Genomic DNA, 16,660 nt, shown 5'->3' with positions numbered 1-16,660 from the left:
AGACATTCGTCAAGAAAACCAGAGGCGGCAAAGTGAACAAGGTCTTTTATTATTAACCCTAATTCTAACTTTTCACTCTTCTTTCTCTGCCTCAATCCTTTTTTTCTTTTTTGTTTTCTTCATCACAGCAAGTGAGAGAGCACTATCTCAGAGACGATATTTACTGTGGAGCTCCCATCTGCAAAGTGTGCGATTCCTCTGCTGCTCGCTTGAGTCCTTCTGCTTCCACCATTCTCATTGTCGACACAAATGTTGTTCTCAATCAGGTAATTGTCAATTTTCAAATTTTTGTATGCTTACTGATTTTTTCCTACTATTTGATATTGTTTTGTTTCGAATTATTTGATTGCAGATTGATTTGCTTGAGAACTCAGCAATTGATGATGTTGTCATGCTATCGATCGTGCTGGACGAGGTTAAGAACAAGAACATGTCGGTGTACAATAGAGTTAGAGCTCTCTGCAGCAATTCCTTGAGGAGGTTTTTTGTGTTTGCTAATGAACACCACAAGTATGCTCCTTTACTTTATCATGTAATTATTTTAATCTATTTGAATGCTTCTACCGACATGTGGTGACCATGGCTCATATAATCTTTAGCTTGCAATAGACTAGGTATCATATTTGCCATGCTTGTTCTATTGGGATGCCTTTGAGCTTTGAATGTGTACGAGTCTCTATTGATGTTTTACACTTGATTGAAGCATGCTCACACGGGGTAGTAGTACAATTTTCATAGGATGTGCAGCTGTGATCCTTTTGGCTTTGGTAAATTTTATGGGCCTAGTGGACTTGGAATATATGCATGAATTTTTGAGTTACAAGACAAAAATGAATGTTTATTAGTATTTTCTCTTCTTCCTTTGTGGTTATCCCAGCAGTTGTGATTAATTTCTCAACTTCAATTTGATTTCATGGTTATTGCTTTATGTTTTTTCTTTTATAGTTGTTGGTGATGATGTTGTTTTCACCATTGGGTTTTATTCATTATGTGATATTGTTTCCCTTTCTTTACTTGTAGGGATACTTTTGTCAAGGAAATGAATAAAGAAAGTAAAAATGATCGTAATGACAGAGGTTTGCTCTTTGCATGATTACAGAATTCTGAGAATTTATGATATGCTCCACGGTTATAGACATTGTTTTATATCAGTAACTTGCTTGTTCATCTATACTCTTAATTAAAGAACACCCTCAAGCAGTGTTCACCCTTAAAGTTTGCCCTTTCCATTCTATGGAAGTCCTTCAAACTTGAAATTTTAGTTTATAGGAACAAATGGTAAGTGAATCTTATTACAATGATTTGATAATTATAGTAGAATGTAAACTTTTCATGCCACTAATTCCCCCCTCTTTCTGCTCTCCCCTCTCTCGCTCTTGCAAATAACTACTAATTTCAATTAATTATCTTCCACCTACCTTCTCTCCTTCCTCTCCAACAACACTGAAATCATAAATTTTATTCATGCACACGTAAGTGTGTGATAATCACTGCTTGGTAGCTATAATCTTTGACTTACTTCATGATGGCATTTTCAAATTTCCAAGTCTTGACATCCATAAGTCTCAAATCAGCAATTCGGGTGGCTGCTCAATGGTATCAGAGTCATCTTGGTGGTGCAGCTCAGGTTTTACTTATTACTAATGATAGGGAGAATAAGAGGAAGGCTATAGAAGAGGGCATTTCTGCAGAGACAAGTAAGAATGTTTTGTTGTAGTTCTGGCATCTCATCACCAGCACCAATATCTGCATAGTGCTTATCAACATTGCCATCATCATGATTATGATTATTTATCATAATTATTGTGGATGAAGCTTACTTGTGAATTGTTGTCTTGGTTTCAGTTGAGTCATATGTGAAATCATTGGTTCGACCTGATTTGCTTGACTTGCTAGTGCAACCTTCATCAGAAGATGTTGACATGCAGGAAGTTGAAGATTTGAGACCTTCCAAGAGGAAAGTCATTTATACCGAGGTTTGTTGTTTGAGTTTGCATATCTTCATCGTTTTTGGGTTTAGTTAGTTCTGAGGTCCATGAAAGAAAGAAGTGGTTTAATAATTTTATTTCTCTCTGATCTCTTTTTAGCATAAGCCCATGTCTGAGATTACTTCTGGATTGCATCGTGGAATATACCATCAAGGAAAACTTCGTGTTAACCGTTATAATCCATTTGAAGCTTATATCGGGAGTGAGAGTATTGGTGATGAAATAATTATTTATGGGCGTACAAACATGAATAGGGCTTTTGATGGTGACATAGTGGCAGTAGAACTTCTGCCCCAAGATCAGTGGCATGAGGAGAAGTCTCTATCTATAGCAGATGAAGGTATGTTAGTCCTCACACCTTTTGGGTCTTTTAGAAGGTAGATACCTGTTTAAACATATTATTATTATGTACGTGATCCATGTCTGTGCAACTGATGCATCTTCAAACTGCGAAAAATAGGCCTAAAAAGTCGCTTAGGTGTGAAGGACAGTGGATGGATCCTTCTTGTTTGTCTTTGTCCCATTCATTAGCAACAAGAATTATGCAAGTGGAAAATGGAAAAATATAATTATATAGTGTCCTGTTTGGGTTGGTGTTTGAATCTGTGAGCTGAGGTTGGCTTGAAAAGTTTCAAGTCCCTTTTTGTTTTTAAAGTTTCATTTGGGATGGGAAATGAGCAACACTAACAATAGAGAGGATACAGAGGGGAAAACTCTTTTGCTGAGAGAAAGTGAATAAAATCAGGAAAGATATAACTACATCAAAAGAACAAGCAGGGGAGAACAGACTCATAGGACCTGTATTGGTTTTATCTATCAAAGCCCCCAGCAAGTTGGAGTTTTCCTTGACTAGCCTGAATTTGCAGGAAGACAGAACAGGTTGCCTCCACAGCTTGCCCTTTCAGACAATGGCTCTAGTTGAGGGTTAAACTAAATGACCTCTCTCTTGCCAGCTCAAACTTTGCGTTTGGTTGAGAGTAAACTTGAGTCCATTCCCCCCTGCTTCCAAAATAAAATCTCTTAAATGGTACTTTTACCACCTTGCAGAGGATGTGGAAGAAGATGTTCATCTAGCTCCAAGCAGTGCTGATGATGCTCCTAGAACTGCAATTCTAGTGCAGGGTTCTGCTGGAGACACAAATGCTGTCTCATCTCGTCCATCCGGCCGTGTTGTTGGTATTATAAAACGTAACTGGCATTCGTAAGTTGACTTCTTATTCAGAGACCTTCTGTGTTTTACAAAATTATTGTGATTGTATTACCATGTTCAATTATGCTTTTGTTTATATACATTTCTCCGTTGAAAATTATGTGGTCATCATAGTTTGACCTTTCAGTCTCTTTGGTAGTATGTAGTATTCGTATTAGCTGTTCTTAATTCTTTTAGGATTCTTATTTTTGTGGAAGAATAATAGTGGGTATGTTTTTTTCTTAGTTGGCTGATGCCTTTTCTTTTTTTTTTTTTTTTGTTCTGAATATTGATTAGTTGTGGAACTCAGTACCTATTCTTATCATGTGTTCTGGCAATTTATCTTTGTTATCACTAGTTTGCTTTGGATGTCCCATCCTTCAATGCATGGTACTGCACTAATAACATCTAAATGATAGACTCTTCTGATTTAATATTTGTCCTTATATTCTCTAGTGACAGCCTGACATTCACGGAAGTCAATAATGAACTCTGATTGAGCCTTGTGCAAATGATGCTTATAGCTTACCTCTGTGTCATATTTGTGGCTGGCTAGATGCATGTGAACCACTTGTTATTCATGGTGCATTGAGTCTTATTCTTGTTGGTCAAAAGTACTTATAGCATCCTTTAGTTAACTAATTATTATATTTTAGCTTACAAATGCCTAATCTTGTTTAATGCTCTGGCTAGTCTCAGCCACTTGCTGACATTTTTTAGTAATGGGTTCAGTTTTCTGATATAAGCTTAAATGATTTTGTGCAGTTATTGTGGATCTTTAGAGCCAATGCCTATGCCTGCAGGTAGTGGTGGTACAGCCCATGCCTTATTTGTCTCCAAAGATCGCAGAATCCCAAAGATTCGGATCCAAACCCGGCAGCTTGAAAATCTTCTCGACAAGAGAATTATTGTGGCAGTTGATTCTTGGGACCGTCTATCTCGATATCCTTCTGGCCACTATGTACGGACCATAGGAGAAATAGGTGACAGAGATACTGAAAGTGAGGTATGTAATCTCAATGTCCTTCTGGCCACTGTGTACGGTACGGACCATAGGAGAAATAGGTCTAAAAGTGAGGCATTTTAGAGAGAGAGAGAGAGAGAGAGAGGACACCGTGTATGGAGTGAGGCATTTCAGAGAGAGAGAGAGCAGACCTAGATTTTAGGGTGATATACCTATCAACTGACTGACAATTTTAGATGAAAACAATGTCAATTCGTTTTGTTGGTGCTGCAGGTGGTCTTGATAGAGAATGATATAAACTCAAGACCGTTTTCTTCTCAAGTTCTGTCATGCTTGCCACCATTACCATGGTCTGTGTCTTCTGAAGATTTGGCAAATCCTATTAGGCAGGATTTGCGACATTTATGTGCCTTTAGCGTGGATCCTCCAGGTACGTTACCCATTGGTTCATCTTTTCACTTTTCTTGATCAATAGCCATCACCATCGTCATCTACAATGCTTCTCTTTTTTATATATTTATTGGTTTGTTTTGTTATGATATTTCTTGATTTTGGACATGTTTTGGATAGTTTATTAGATATTAAATATAATAATGCATCCATCTGGACTGGTTTGTGCAGGATGCAAGGATATTGATGATGCACTGCACTGTACCTCTCTTCCAAATGGAAATTTTGAAGTTGGAGTTCGTATCCTATAACCTGCTGAAAATGTCAATATAAATGGAGTTTGATGTTGATTGCATTTTAAGGTTGACTGTGCATATAAAGGAAAATATACATATTATATGTTTCTATCCATGGGTTGCAAAAGGAAAGATCTTTGGCTCTCAGTAAATAGTTATTAGTACTAGGTCTTTGGATTTCAAGTGGTATTGCTTATATAGACATTGTAGCAGATTACAAATTATATAACCCCTTAAATATATTGTTGTTATACATATTGGATCACTTAGTATTTTTATGGGAAGAGGCTTTTTGATGTTGGTATGTTATTCTTCTCCACATATAGTTCCTTGTGAATGTTTGTTGTTCAAGTGTCAACATATAGCCACAATGTTCATCTTTAATGACATTCAATTAGATATTGCTGATGTAACGAATTTTGTGCACCCCGGCACCCCACTTGATGATGAGGCTGCACGAAGGGGCACATCTGTGTACCTTGTTGAGCGTCGTATTGACATGCTTCCAAAACATCTTACAGAAGGTAAACTGTTTTCCTCCTATTCTTCTCATCTTATGAGTACACTATGCTATATGGAGTGTTTCTTGTTCTTGTGGTTGATTGTTTTTTGGTGTAAAGCTCATTCAGTTTAGTTTTTACCTTGCAGATATATGTTCTCTTCGAGCTGATGTGGAAAGGCTAGCATTCTCTGTTATTTGGGTATGTGTTACTTCACTATTAAATCATGATAAGACATCTGGTAATTCTGATTTTGTTTATTTTCTAAGAAATAAGCATTTCTCTTATAAGTGAATGTTTTAGAAGGAGCAGAATTCCAGATACCTGCAATTTGTTAATTGGTGATATTTAATGTGAGAAAAAATCCCAGTTTATAAGCTCTCTCCCTCACTATTAAACGTGCTTGCAGTGGTGGATGGAGGGCCCTCCCTGGCTTTTGAAATTCCTCCCTTATATTATGCTGAGATTTATAAATTTAGTTTTTTTTTTTTTTTAATTTTTTTAAATGAGTAAAACAATTATATTGGCTCTTTATAATCCAAAGATAATTACGTACATTGTATAAGTATAATTTAATTTACTTATTATGTTAAAATTGATTATTACTAACCATGTAATCGTAATGTTCAACGCCTTATACACATGGATGGCTAGTAGCACATCATAACTTGCTTCTTTCTAGTGTTTTTTTTTTCCTGGTTCTTTTTAACTTTAGTTCATTTGTCTCTCCTTATTAGGGGGTTCTTTTGTATACTTCCTGTGTACTAGAGTTGCGTTCTTGTATGCTTTTTTGATGAGATTATTACTTATAAAAAAGAGAGTTACTTTTACAAACATCGTGTTCCAGAACTTTACACAAACTATATTCTACCATTGATTTTGAAGATTCAAATTAGGTATCTAGAGATGCAAAATTGAGGTTTGTTTGAGTTTTGTGAATGAGAATTTTAAGAAAGTGACATTAATTCTATTTTCATATGAGGTAATGGTTAATTGCTGCTCAATGGGTTATCTGCTTACACGGTGTCCATTAATTTCACTTTTGTGCGACACCTAGATAGGGTTAGATGAGCTTGTGATCTTTGTCTTTGTCTCCTTGAGACTAGGCCATTAAATATCAATATAGGCAATATTGTGATAGGCTACTAATGCTAAAGTTTCTAATCTCAACATATAACCTGGCCCCCCTTGGAGAAAGTTTTGGCTTTGCCTCTGCGTGCATGACTAGCCTATGTGGTTTACAAGTGTGTGTTTATTGTGGATACACATTTGTTAAATTACTTCTCAAGGACAAAAGCTTATCTCTCAATACATATACTGTTCCTTGTATGTAGATGCAGTTTATCTTGAATATGGTATTACGTGTTTTTGGTGGGAGGTGATTCACTTCAGATAATATATTTTGTATTTCTTTAGAAATGTTGAGGAACAAATCATCTTTGCCTTTACCTGAGAGGTGTTATGCACCTAATTGAACTGATATCATCTGACCAATGTGACAGACATGCATAGCCACATTCGTATGTAGACAAATGCACGCATATGCCTTAATGCAAATTCACATGCGCATAGGTGGCATTGCTGATTGAGCTGAATGTGTCTGAGATGTCTTTTTTTTTTAGGTTTCCTACTTTCATATTTGCCTAATTTCAGGAGATGACACCTGAAGCAGAGATTATTTCTACAAGATACACAAAAAGTGTTATAAAATCTTGTGCAGCATTGTCTTATATTGAAGCTCAGGCAAGGATGGATGACAGGTGCTATTCTATTCCAATCTTGGTTGATTTCTGCAAATTAACTTAATTGCTAGGCTGGTTCTTTAGTAAAATGTATGAACCTTTGTATTTCTTCTCCAATTATAATGATGATGCATCTTTTTATTTAAGGAGCTATTCACACCCCCACAAGAATTTCCTCATCCCCACATAAGTCTTTATAACCAATTGACTAAATTGCCCTTTGTTTCTGATTTCCCTAACAACTAGTTGCCTTGTCATCTGTTTCACGTTGGTGGCTATTCACCTCTATTTTTTCCCTGTCAATTGACAAATTGGTTGCTCTTATATTTAAGCACTAATCCTTATTTTTTTTCCCTTAAATTATTCAAACTACCAAGATACAGGTCGTGGTGGATCTCAACCTTTTTTTTTTGTTGAAGTGTATTGTCTCTTCTCTTCTCTTCTTTTGTCTTGGTAGTATGAAATTGTTTTTATTGTCTTTGTTGATTACTGCTAATCCTATAACCTGCGGGGAAAGATTGAGCATGTCTCGTCTGTTCCATTTTCATAATGAAATATAATGCGGTCTTATTTCCATTTGTAATGTTTTTCATTTCATTTCATTTTTATGTTGAAACTGTTTGATTGCTTTCATGTTATTTTCAGTCGGTTGGTGGATCCATTAACCACAGATTTGAGAAATATGAATGGTCTAGCAAAGGTAAGCTTTCTTTGGAGATTACTTTAGCCATTTGTTCATGATATGAATGGACTGTATCTTACTTTTTTCTGTTTGGATTTCCCTGAAAGGTCTGGTTTTTACTTGCCTGCAGATAATGAGGTTGAGGCGTATTGATAGAGGAGCCTTAACTCTTGCTTCTGCTGAAGTCAAGTTTCAAATTGACACTGAGACTCATGACCCTCTTGATATTGGTATGTTTTGAATGGCAAGTTTTCTTTTCCTATAGATCCCAATTAAAAAAAAAAAATGGTTTTTTAATTATGGTGAAAATGAGTCACCTGTCCTAATTCCTTGATCCATTTCTAAATAATCATCTGGATCCGTAAACTATTTACTAATGGCCTAGTCCAATGGCCCAATGATTCTTTTGAAATCTTTTCACTAGCATAAATGATATAGTGTATGCGGACTGGAAAGGTTAGAACATTATATGGTATAGGTTTATGGTTTTCTTGATTGGTTCCTATTTTAAATTATTTTTTTGATATTGCTAATACATGAGTTGTTTCTGCAGGTATGTACCAGATTCGGGAAGCAAACCAAATGGTTGAGGAGTTTATGCTTGCTGCTAATGTTTCAGTTGCACAAAAAATCCTCAAACATTTTCCTTTGTGTTCACTGCTAAGGTAAATTGGTGGTTTTACATTGTCATCTCTGCTCTCTGTCTCTCTTCTGGAATGACCTCTTTTTCTTGCTAGATAAGCCATGAGGGCAAAGTGCATCCCCATCCAACCCCCCAACCTCTTTCCTCCCCCCCCAACCAAATTGGCATTAATGTTGGTTATGGTTCATATTTTGACTAGAGTCTTCATTTAGAATTTAATGTTTAGTGTGTACAAATGTAAGTCCCCGCCTTAATAAATACTATAGGTGCAAGGCTTATTATCACATGGAAAACTAGGCATGCATTTGATTTAATCACATATGCATGGTTAATCATCTTTGTTTAAATCTTTATTGCCCTTTCCAATGCTGGGCGTTACACAAAAAGTACACATGAGAACATCATATACATGTTTTTTCTCATTCAAATTTAATATCCATTTTACCATTTGTTGGAAGAGCATTGGATGTATCCACCTTTGCTACAAGTACATACTTTTGTCCAAATTATGTGGTTGTGGCAGGATATAATGTCATTGCTGTTTTCGAACTGTGCCAAACTATGTCTCCTTATGGGTGCTTTTTCTGTGTGCAGGCGTCATCCTATTCCAACCAGGGAGATGCTTGAACCTCTGCTACGCACAGCTGCTGCTGTTGGTATCAACTTGGATGTTTCTTCATCAAAAGCACTGGCTGATTCACTTGATCATGCTGTGGTATGTCTTGCAATTTGGCTTATTTAAGTTATGCATGCTTTGTCTGGCTTTTTTATTTTATTTTATTTTATTTTTCAAATAAAACCTTGTGGTGTTGCTTACCTCGATTTCACATTAATTTGCCAGGGTGATGATCCATACTTTAATAAGCTGATCAGGATATTGGCAACCAGATGCATGACACAGGTAACTCCACTTGAATAGTTGACTGAATTCGGAATTATTTCTTCTGGAGACATTTCTAAAATTATTTATTTATTTTTTTTCATTTTTTTTTCCTTGGATTACAAATTTAGGCAGTTTATTTCTATAGTGGGGATCTCAGCCCTCCAGAATATCATCATTATGGGCTTGCATCACCTCTGTATACTCATTTCACTTCACCTATAAGGAGATATGCTGGTTAGTGTCAGTTTTTATCATGTGGTGTTTGGTGGATACATGGTGAATGTTTTATTGTAAATTGAGTTTGGGACTTACTGTTCTTGCAGATGTCATTGTACACCAATTGCTTGCTGCTTCTTTAGAGATATACAAGCTTCCATCAATATTCCAGGACAGACCCCAACTTACTAGTGTTGCTGACAGTATGGAATACTTTACCCTGTTAAAACTTTGTTTCCATGCTACATGATTGTTCAATCATTCTTCATATTAGTTGTGCTGTTGGATGCTGAATAATTTTGCATGATACAAGAAAAAATCATTTGCAGCTAGTTTGCATATATTATGCATACATTTTTGAAAGTCACTTTTTTTTGTCTTAATGAATTTAAAGTGCATGTGCTTTCACTTTCTGTTCTTATGTACTGTTGTGAAAACTTTGATTTGGTTATTCCAGATTCCATGTCTCGTATTTCAGAATTCAAATATGTTTTCTATATTGAATGTATTCAGTTTTTGAAACTGAGGTCAACTCAATTAATTTTCTTTCTCAATTTCCCCATTATCATGGTTAGTTTATTGTATGCTTTCTCTATAAAGTTTAAATGGGCCAATGTGTATGTCGAGATTTAAGAATGCTGATTGCTGTAAATTTCTTCAGATTTAAATTATCGACATAGAAATGCTCAGATGGCGAGCAGGGCCTCAGTAGAGCTGCATACTCTTATCTACTTCAGAAAACGGTATATACCATGGGCTCTCTCTCTCTCTCTCTCTCTCTCTCTCGTTAGCACAAATGCAAATGTAATTTGTCTTTGCTCATGTAGGCCCACAGACACCGAGGCCAGAGTAGTGAAGATAAGAGCCAATGGCTTTATTGTATTTGTGCCCAAGTATGTTTCTAACTTCTCGCTGGATTATCTCTTGGCATTTTTATCGTTTATGTAAATTCTTCCTTCAGTGATCCAGCTTTTGCTCTGCCATACTCCAAAAAGTTAAAAGAGGAAAATTTGAGAAAAATAAGTAAATAAATAGAGGCAAATACGTTTGTGTAGCTTGTCAAGATAATTACTCCAAAATGACAGATTTCTTAGTTCTGGATAACTCCATTAGCTTTGTTTACTTTTTTCCTTTTTTCTTTAAGGTATGGTATTGAAGGGCCTGTGTACTTGACACCAAGAAGCGAGAAGGGCAGTGGAGAATGGTATGTCGACGAGCAACAGCAGAAGATTAAAAAGATGGATGGTAGCGTTTCTTATAATGTTCTGCAGACAGTACAAATTCACATGGAGGTTGTGGAGCCACAGCCCAACCAGCCGAAACTCCAGCTCACCCTTATTTAGACGAGTCGATGACATTTTCCGTTGTATCTCAATATCAATGTTTATGAAACTGCAATTATGTTTGGTTTGAAACATTAAGTGGAGTCCAGTGGGATAGATTAGGAAATCAGGCATACTGTAATGTCTTGATTTAATTTTGATCGATTTATTTGTTTCTTGTGTATTCCTGGTTTCAAGTGTGCTTCTGATGAACGAATGTAGTCAGCATGGCAATATTTTGATAAAATTAAATATTGGCCAAAGCTGTCATTATGCTCAAAAATGACAACGACCTTAGCTCTCAACTGATCTTCGCGCAGCCTTTATTCGATCTGGTTAGTTTAGCGGCCCTTTTCTCCGTCCTTGGGTCAAAGAAGTTACTGGACCGTGTCATTTTCTTACCTACGTTTTTTTTTTTTTTTTTTTTTTTGGGTTTTGATTTGGCACTATTATCTTGTGTTCTGGGGAGCTAGTTGGGCCCCCCACCCGCTCCATGCGTATCCTTTATGTTTAGTTAATGAAAAAAAAAAAAAAAAAAAATGGGAAGTGCATATACCTTCCTCATACAGTATGGGTCATACTATCACTTAATTGATACTGATACTATCACTTAATTGACAATATATTTTTCAAATTTTTAATTGTGACAATATTTTTTTAAAACTACCAGAAATTGTCATGTCCTCCTTAATGACAAAAATACCCTTAATAAACAAAATTAAAACTAAAACTAAAAAATAAAAGAAAGGGAGTGGAAATTAAAAAAATATTTGTTTTTGTTAAAGAAAAAAAAATTAATTGTTTTTTTTTGTAGGAGTATTTTTATCTTATTGACCAAATTTAAGATAATTTTTGTCTTTTTGTTGGCCTGGGAAGACATTGTCAATTTTATGGTAGTTTGAAAAGACATTGTTCAAACTAAAAGTTTAGGCTTATCAATTAGGTGGTAGTTTAAAATATTTAAAAAAAAATAAAAAACCAGACACGAACTGAATCCAAAGAAACATAGTAATAGAAAGAATATTTCATACAGTCTACATCAACGGTCGATCTTGTTGAGGTACAAGCGCATGAGCAATTACACGAGGACGTGAAAACATAGGAGTTTGAGGATATTATGCCTAAAATCTACAAATAACACTCGAAAAGAAGACAATATTCTTATAATGGTGATTAAGGTTTGATGTTTTCAACCCGATCGAGTTGAAGGTGGTCTCCTCAAGACAAGATCCACATGAAGACCGTTGACCATACTGTCAGTGCAAGGGCTGCAAACACGTATGTCCACAGAAACAGAACAGAACACTCTTCTTGAGCCACATCAAAGAGCTGGGTCATGGTTCCTGCAAAATTATATATATTTTTTTGTTTAATTATGAAAGCATGATATATATATATATATATATATATATATATATATATGACCAAAATTCATTACTAACCAATATTCATGGCAGGAGGCAGGGTGAACTGAATCATCAACACAAAGTGGTATAAGGGGTCTGATGGGAGGAATCCAAGATTGGCAGCTACTTTAACAATCCAAATACCGATTACAGGAAGAAGAACGTATCGAACGAAGACCACTCCAATGATGATTGACAATTTGACTTTTGATGAGCACAAGCCTATATATAATTTGAGAGTTGAGACACAGTAACAACCAGTTAGATTTTGCTTCTCCTGGCCTGGTTTAAATGTTGATCAGCAGGAGGATGATTACCTTGAGTTAGGTTGCCCCCCAGAATAAGGGTGATGCAAGGAATTGTCCCATCCCTACACGTACACAACTTCTGCTGTTACGTACTTAATTGGTCATATATATAAATGTAAAGTATATTTGATATTCCATCTATTATATGTACTTGGTAAAAGGTTTTGGGAAATTTATGAATGATACATAAACATACCCGAGTAATTGAATAGAATCTTGGATGACCCGCAGTGGGGCGCCGTCGCCGACCATTATGTTCCTCAGCCATGTTACTGCCCCAACGATGAGTCCCACAATCTGATCATAGACAAGAAAGCAAGCTAATTAAGTAGATCAATGCTAGCTTCTAAAACCTTCTTGTTAGTTAAGTATGTGGTTGAAAATGAAATGTTGAGAAAACTCACAGCAGCTAGTGTTGGGGGTGCCAAAAGCTCATCCAGAATCTGGTGAAAAAGTGCAACTAGTTTAGTCTTGAATGACACATTTCGCTTCTCCACTGTACTGGCTGATTCTTGGGCTATAATCTGCAATTATGAGGGGTGTCAAATCCAGAAAACAGATTAATATTAGACATTAATTAGTTCATTTTATGTTAACACATTCAATATGATGACTCACAACTTGGTTTTCAGTGTCTTCAATAGATTTGATCGGTGTCACACTTATAGCAACATGTTCTTCATCTTCTCCCTTGAGAAGGTGACTTTCCCCATCAGCATCTAAATCATTGTTAGGTATCTTTGAGACCTCCCCTGTTGCTTCAAGTGCTTTGAATTTCATGGACGAGGTTCGTATCAGCTGGTAAGTGTAAGTCCAGATGAAGAAACCACCAAGCTACAATAATAGCCAAAAAATAGTGGGGTTTAATGGTTTTTTTGAGTTTGACAAAAAGCATAAATGGCTGCAGGTTAGGAATTGTACCGCCATGGAGAAAGATGCGTAAGACAGTCCAACAGAGCTGCAAACATGACGGTCACCAAATGGGCTCCCAGCCTCGTTACAGATTGCAGGGACAATAATAAGGAGAAGGTTTCCCAAGTTTCCTGATTAACAACCTAATTATGAGGACTTTAACTAACTTCACATAAAAATGGATCCTGAGAATTAAGGAGCTCATCAAAGCTCTCAACAATCAAATATACCTGATGAACATGTAGCGATGATCAGGCCTTCCAGGTGAGGCTTTGGCCTCAATATTTTTACAACTATCCATCCAAGAATTCCTCCAAATAAAAAGGTAAGTCCAATGTTTACTGGCATAAACCACCTGAAGAGATAATGATAAAAAGATACAGTTAATAGCCAGAGCCAGAGCATTTGGAAACTTATAAATAATGTAAGCTTTTACACTTCATATATCGTCTTAATATGTTTGGAGTTTGAATAAATCATCTTCAGCCATTGTTTTCTTTCTTTAACGCTAATACTACATATATATATATATATATTTTTTTTCTGTCTGTTCTGCATTCCTATTCCTGATCGCAAGAGAAATGCATATATATCAAATTCAAATACACATTCTAGATATCACTGCCTTCAACAAAGTGATTTCATCTCGTGACAAATGGTTAGAAAATCAGAAGAAGGCAAAAAGAATGCCTAGTTTAACAGAGAAAAAAGAAACCCATGGACAAAAAGCACAAAGAATACAAAAGTAACCTACCATGAAATGATGTCTTGGAGCGTAACAGTCTTGGCCAGACTGGCAAACATCAGCGATGGAGTGAACACCATGAAGACAATCTGCATTAAGCAACAAGGAATTAATACTCATAATTCGAAATTTTTAAGATTTTTTTTTTAAAAAAAAACATGTTAATTGAAGAGCATGATCATCTCGACCCTGTTTTCCCTTGCACTAATCAAAAGAGAGATCCAAAAGGCTTAACTTTTCTGAATGTGATCTAGCCACAACTATAACCAGGTTGCCACAAGTATATGTATGTATGCATTGCATGCATGATGCATTACCTTGTTTAAGGATCGTCGAGCATCCACAGGGAGAAGATCTAGATACTCAGTTGCCATGAACGCTCCCAATATACTGATTAGGAGAACTTGCAAGATTGGCATGGATGCCACCTCAAAGAGTGACCAGAAACCCATCTTTGTTATCAAACTTAATTTGCAGTTCTAGTCTGAAATATGATCGATCTACTTGGAACCTTTTTGTGTACTACTATTTCAGTTGTAATAAAAGAGAAGGAAAATCCTGCGAAACAGCACCAAAGAGAGACAAAGTGTGTTCATCAGAATTCAAAAAATTAAAAAAAGAAAAAGTTACAGAAGACAAGTTCATAAGGAAACCAAAGCTACATAAGTGTGAATATTGTACAACGGTTCCCAGCTCGGAGAGGAAGGAACCCATGAAGGTAACACCACTTGTCACGACTTGGGTGGAGTACGGTCTCAATGCGCCACTATTAATATTGCTTGTGATTAATTCTATATTTCTATATATATCCACCTTCTACAAGGAAATACTTATGGCTATGCTATTTTTTTTTTTTTTTAATGATGGAAAACTCCGAAGCAGGAATCTTCATGTACGTACGTACTCGCCTCGATCGCCTTTGAAAGACAAGGCAAGTATATATCGGATCTGTACAAAGCACCCCTAAACCGATCAAAAATACTCGATTTCGGGCAAGAATTGTTTGTTAATTTGTTGTAATTAAGTTTTATGAGATGGGTATGGATTTTTAGCAAATGTCAACTGAATCTGTCAATAAAAAAAAGTAATTGGGACGATGAAAATGAATAAGTTGCAGACATATGTAATCACAAAATGAAGGACATTACTGGACCCATTAAAGTGGAATTGCCAGCGGCTCAAACAAAAAAAAAAACAAACAAAAGACTAAAAGGGTAGAAGATGGGTGGGTCCAAATCCAAATCCAATCAGAGGGTGTACAAGGCAAGTGGAGTGGGAATTCTTTCTGTTACAAAAAAGATGCGGATGGTTGAGAGGGGGACCTCATGGGCCATGGCCATGTGAGTACAAGCATCAGCAAATCAACTTGCTTCGGCATGCCTAGTCGGTAATTAATTACAATTTTCATCTCTTGATGCTATTGAAACTTGACTTGTCTCCGACAGGTAGTTCAGTCGACTGTAAATCACGTCTTATAAAGTGGAAGTCACTAAGTTCGAATTCTCCCTTCTCCTTTCTTTATGTGGACATGTCAAAAAAAAAAAAACAAAAAAACTTGGCTTGAGTTTGAGTCTAAGGAGTCAGATCCAACTGAAACTTGATTCCACCCGAATCGGTCATAATATAAAAAATAAAAAAATAAAAATAAAAATTTGAACTAAAAACAAGGGATGAAAACAATTATTTAATCATAGTAAAAGAAAAAGAAGAAGAGTCTACTTAAAATTAAAACACAATCAAGGTGATATATCTCCGGCCGTCAATTAACCACAAGAAGAAAAACATAAAGCTTTAATGAAGAAAAAGCCAAAAACATTTAGAGGAGTAGAATTCGGTGTGTGGTTGAGAAACAGATAAGGACTGTCGAGGTCCGACTTCTGAGGTCATTAAACTAAATCCCTTGTGATTGGCTAACAAAGGAATTAATATTAATTAGATTAGAATTATTAGAAGAATGATTTGAGGTTAAAGGCTTGATTAGTTGGATTACTACTCATTCAATTCCTACAAACACACAAAATCAGAAGCGACGAGAAACATGCAGTTGGATCCGATCGAACTAATGTATATATATATATATAAAAGAAAAACGGCTAGCTAGCATGAGATATATATGATATATATTAATTATTGAAAACTACCATGAAAGAATTGAAGAAGATCGAGGATCAGAGGGAGATCGAGAGATGGAGAAACCTGGAATCAAATATTGTGGGATGAGAAGAAGGAGCTATGAAAATCATGGTGGTGGTGGAAGACTCGGAGGGGAGGAGTTGGAGAGTACTGGAGGGGAAAAGGGAAGGAAAAGCCATGAAGTTCGCCTACAATGTTGGAACAATCTAGTATTTATAGCGCCTTTGTGAACCCTGATGGCTGGTGAGACGTTTTCATGTTAAAGGCCTTGCTTCAAACATCTCATCACCTTCCTTCCTATATATATCCCTAACCCAGTCAATAACGTACACAACCAAACA

General features: G+C 36.1%; 2 protein-coding genes across 4 annotated transcripts; one reads left to right on the top strand and one right to left on the bottom strand.

The window, feature by feature from the left end:
- Positions 1-2: 2 nt before the first annotated feature.
- LOC132172942 (exosome complex exonuclease RRP44 homolog A-like) lies at positions 3-11,078 on the top strand (the record flags this gene model as incomplete). Its single annotated transcript, XM_059584505.1, has 24 exons — positions 3-41; positions 129-266; positions 353-510; positions 1,021-1,076; positions 1,575-1,697; positions 1,846-1,976; positions 2,088-2,328; positions 3,036-3,189; positions 3,943-4,183; positions 4,415-4,571; positions 4,763-4,831; positions 5,226-5,351; positions 5,476-5,528; positions 6,981-7,087; positions 7,715-7,769; positions 7,882-7,981; positions 8,305-8,416; positions 8,989-9,109; positions 9,236-9,295; positions 9,406-9,511; positions 9,601-9,696; positions 10,155-10,236; positions 10,321-10,386; positions 10,638-11,078. Coding segments are annotated over 24 exons (2,790 nt in total), but the record flags the coding sequence as incomplete, so codon positions are not given.
- Positions 11,079-11,805: 727 nt separating this feature from the next.
- Positions 11,806-16,571, bottom strand: LOC132171176 (protein PIN-LIKES 7-like). 3 transcript variants are annotated; one of them, XM_059582421.1, is made up of 11 exons: positions 16,328-16,571; positions 14,504-14,744; positions 14,196-14,275; positions 13,672-13,796; positions 13,451-13,572; positions 13,148-13,363; positions 12,934-13,053; positions 12,726-12,826; positions 12,539-12,591; positions 12,258-12,443; positions 11,806-12,158 (listed from the first exon to the last, which is right to left on the bottom strand). In XM_059582421.1, the coding sequence occupies exons 2-11, from the start codon at positions 14,636-14,638 to the stop codon at positions 12,034-12,036; spliced, it is 1,263 nt and encodes a 420-aa protein (XP_059438404.1). In that variant the 5' UTR covers positions 14,639-14,744; positions 16,328-16,571; the 3' UTR covers positions 11,806-12,033. The 3 variants fall into 3 exon arrangements, with proteins under 3 accessions (XP_059438404.1, XP_059438405.1, XP_059438406.1); XM_059582422.1 differs by having other exon boundaries at positions 16,383-16,571; XM_059582423.1 differs by lacking the exon at positions 16,328-16,571 and adding an exon at positions 14,849-14,972.
- Positions 16,572-16,660: the final 89 nt, after the last annotated feature.

The sequence above is a fragment of the Corylus avellana genome, chromosome ca2 (genome assembly GCF_901000735.1).
Source record: "Corylus avellana chromosome ca2, CavTom2PMs-1.0".
Classification (NCBI taxonomy): domain Eukaryota; kingdom Viridiplantae; phylum Streptophyta; class Magnoliopsida; order Fagales; family Betulaceae; genus Corylus; species Corylus avellana.
Note: the sequence above shows the minus strand (reverse complement) of the source record. Positions and strands in the feature narration are given on the sequence as shown.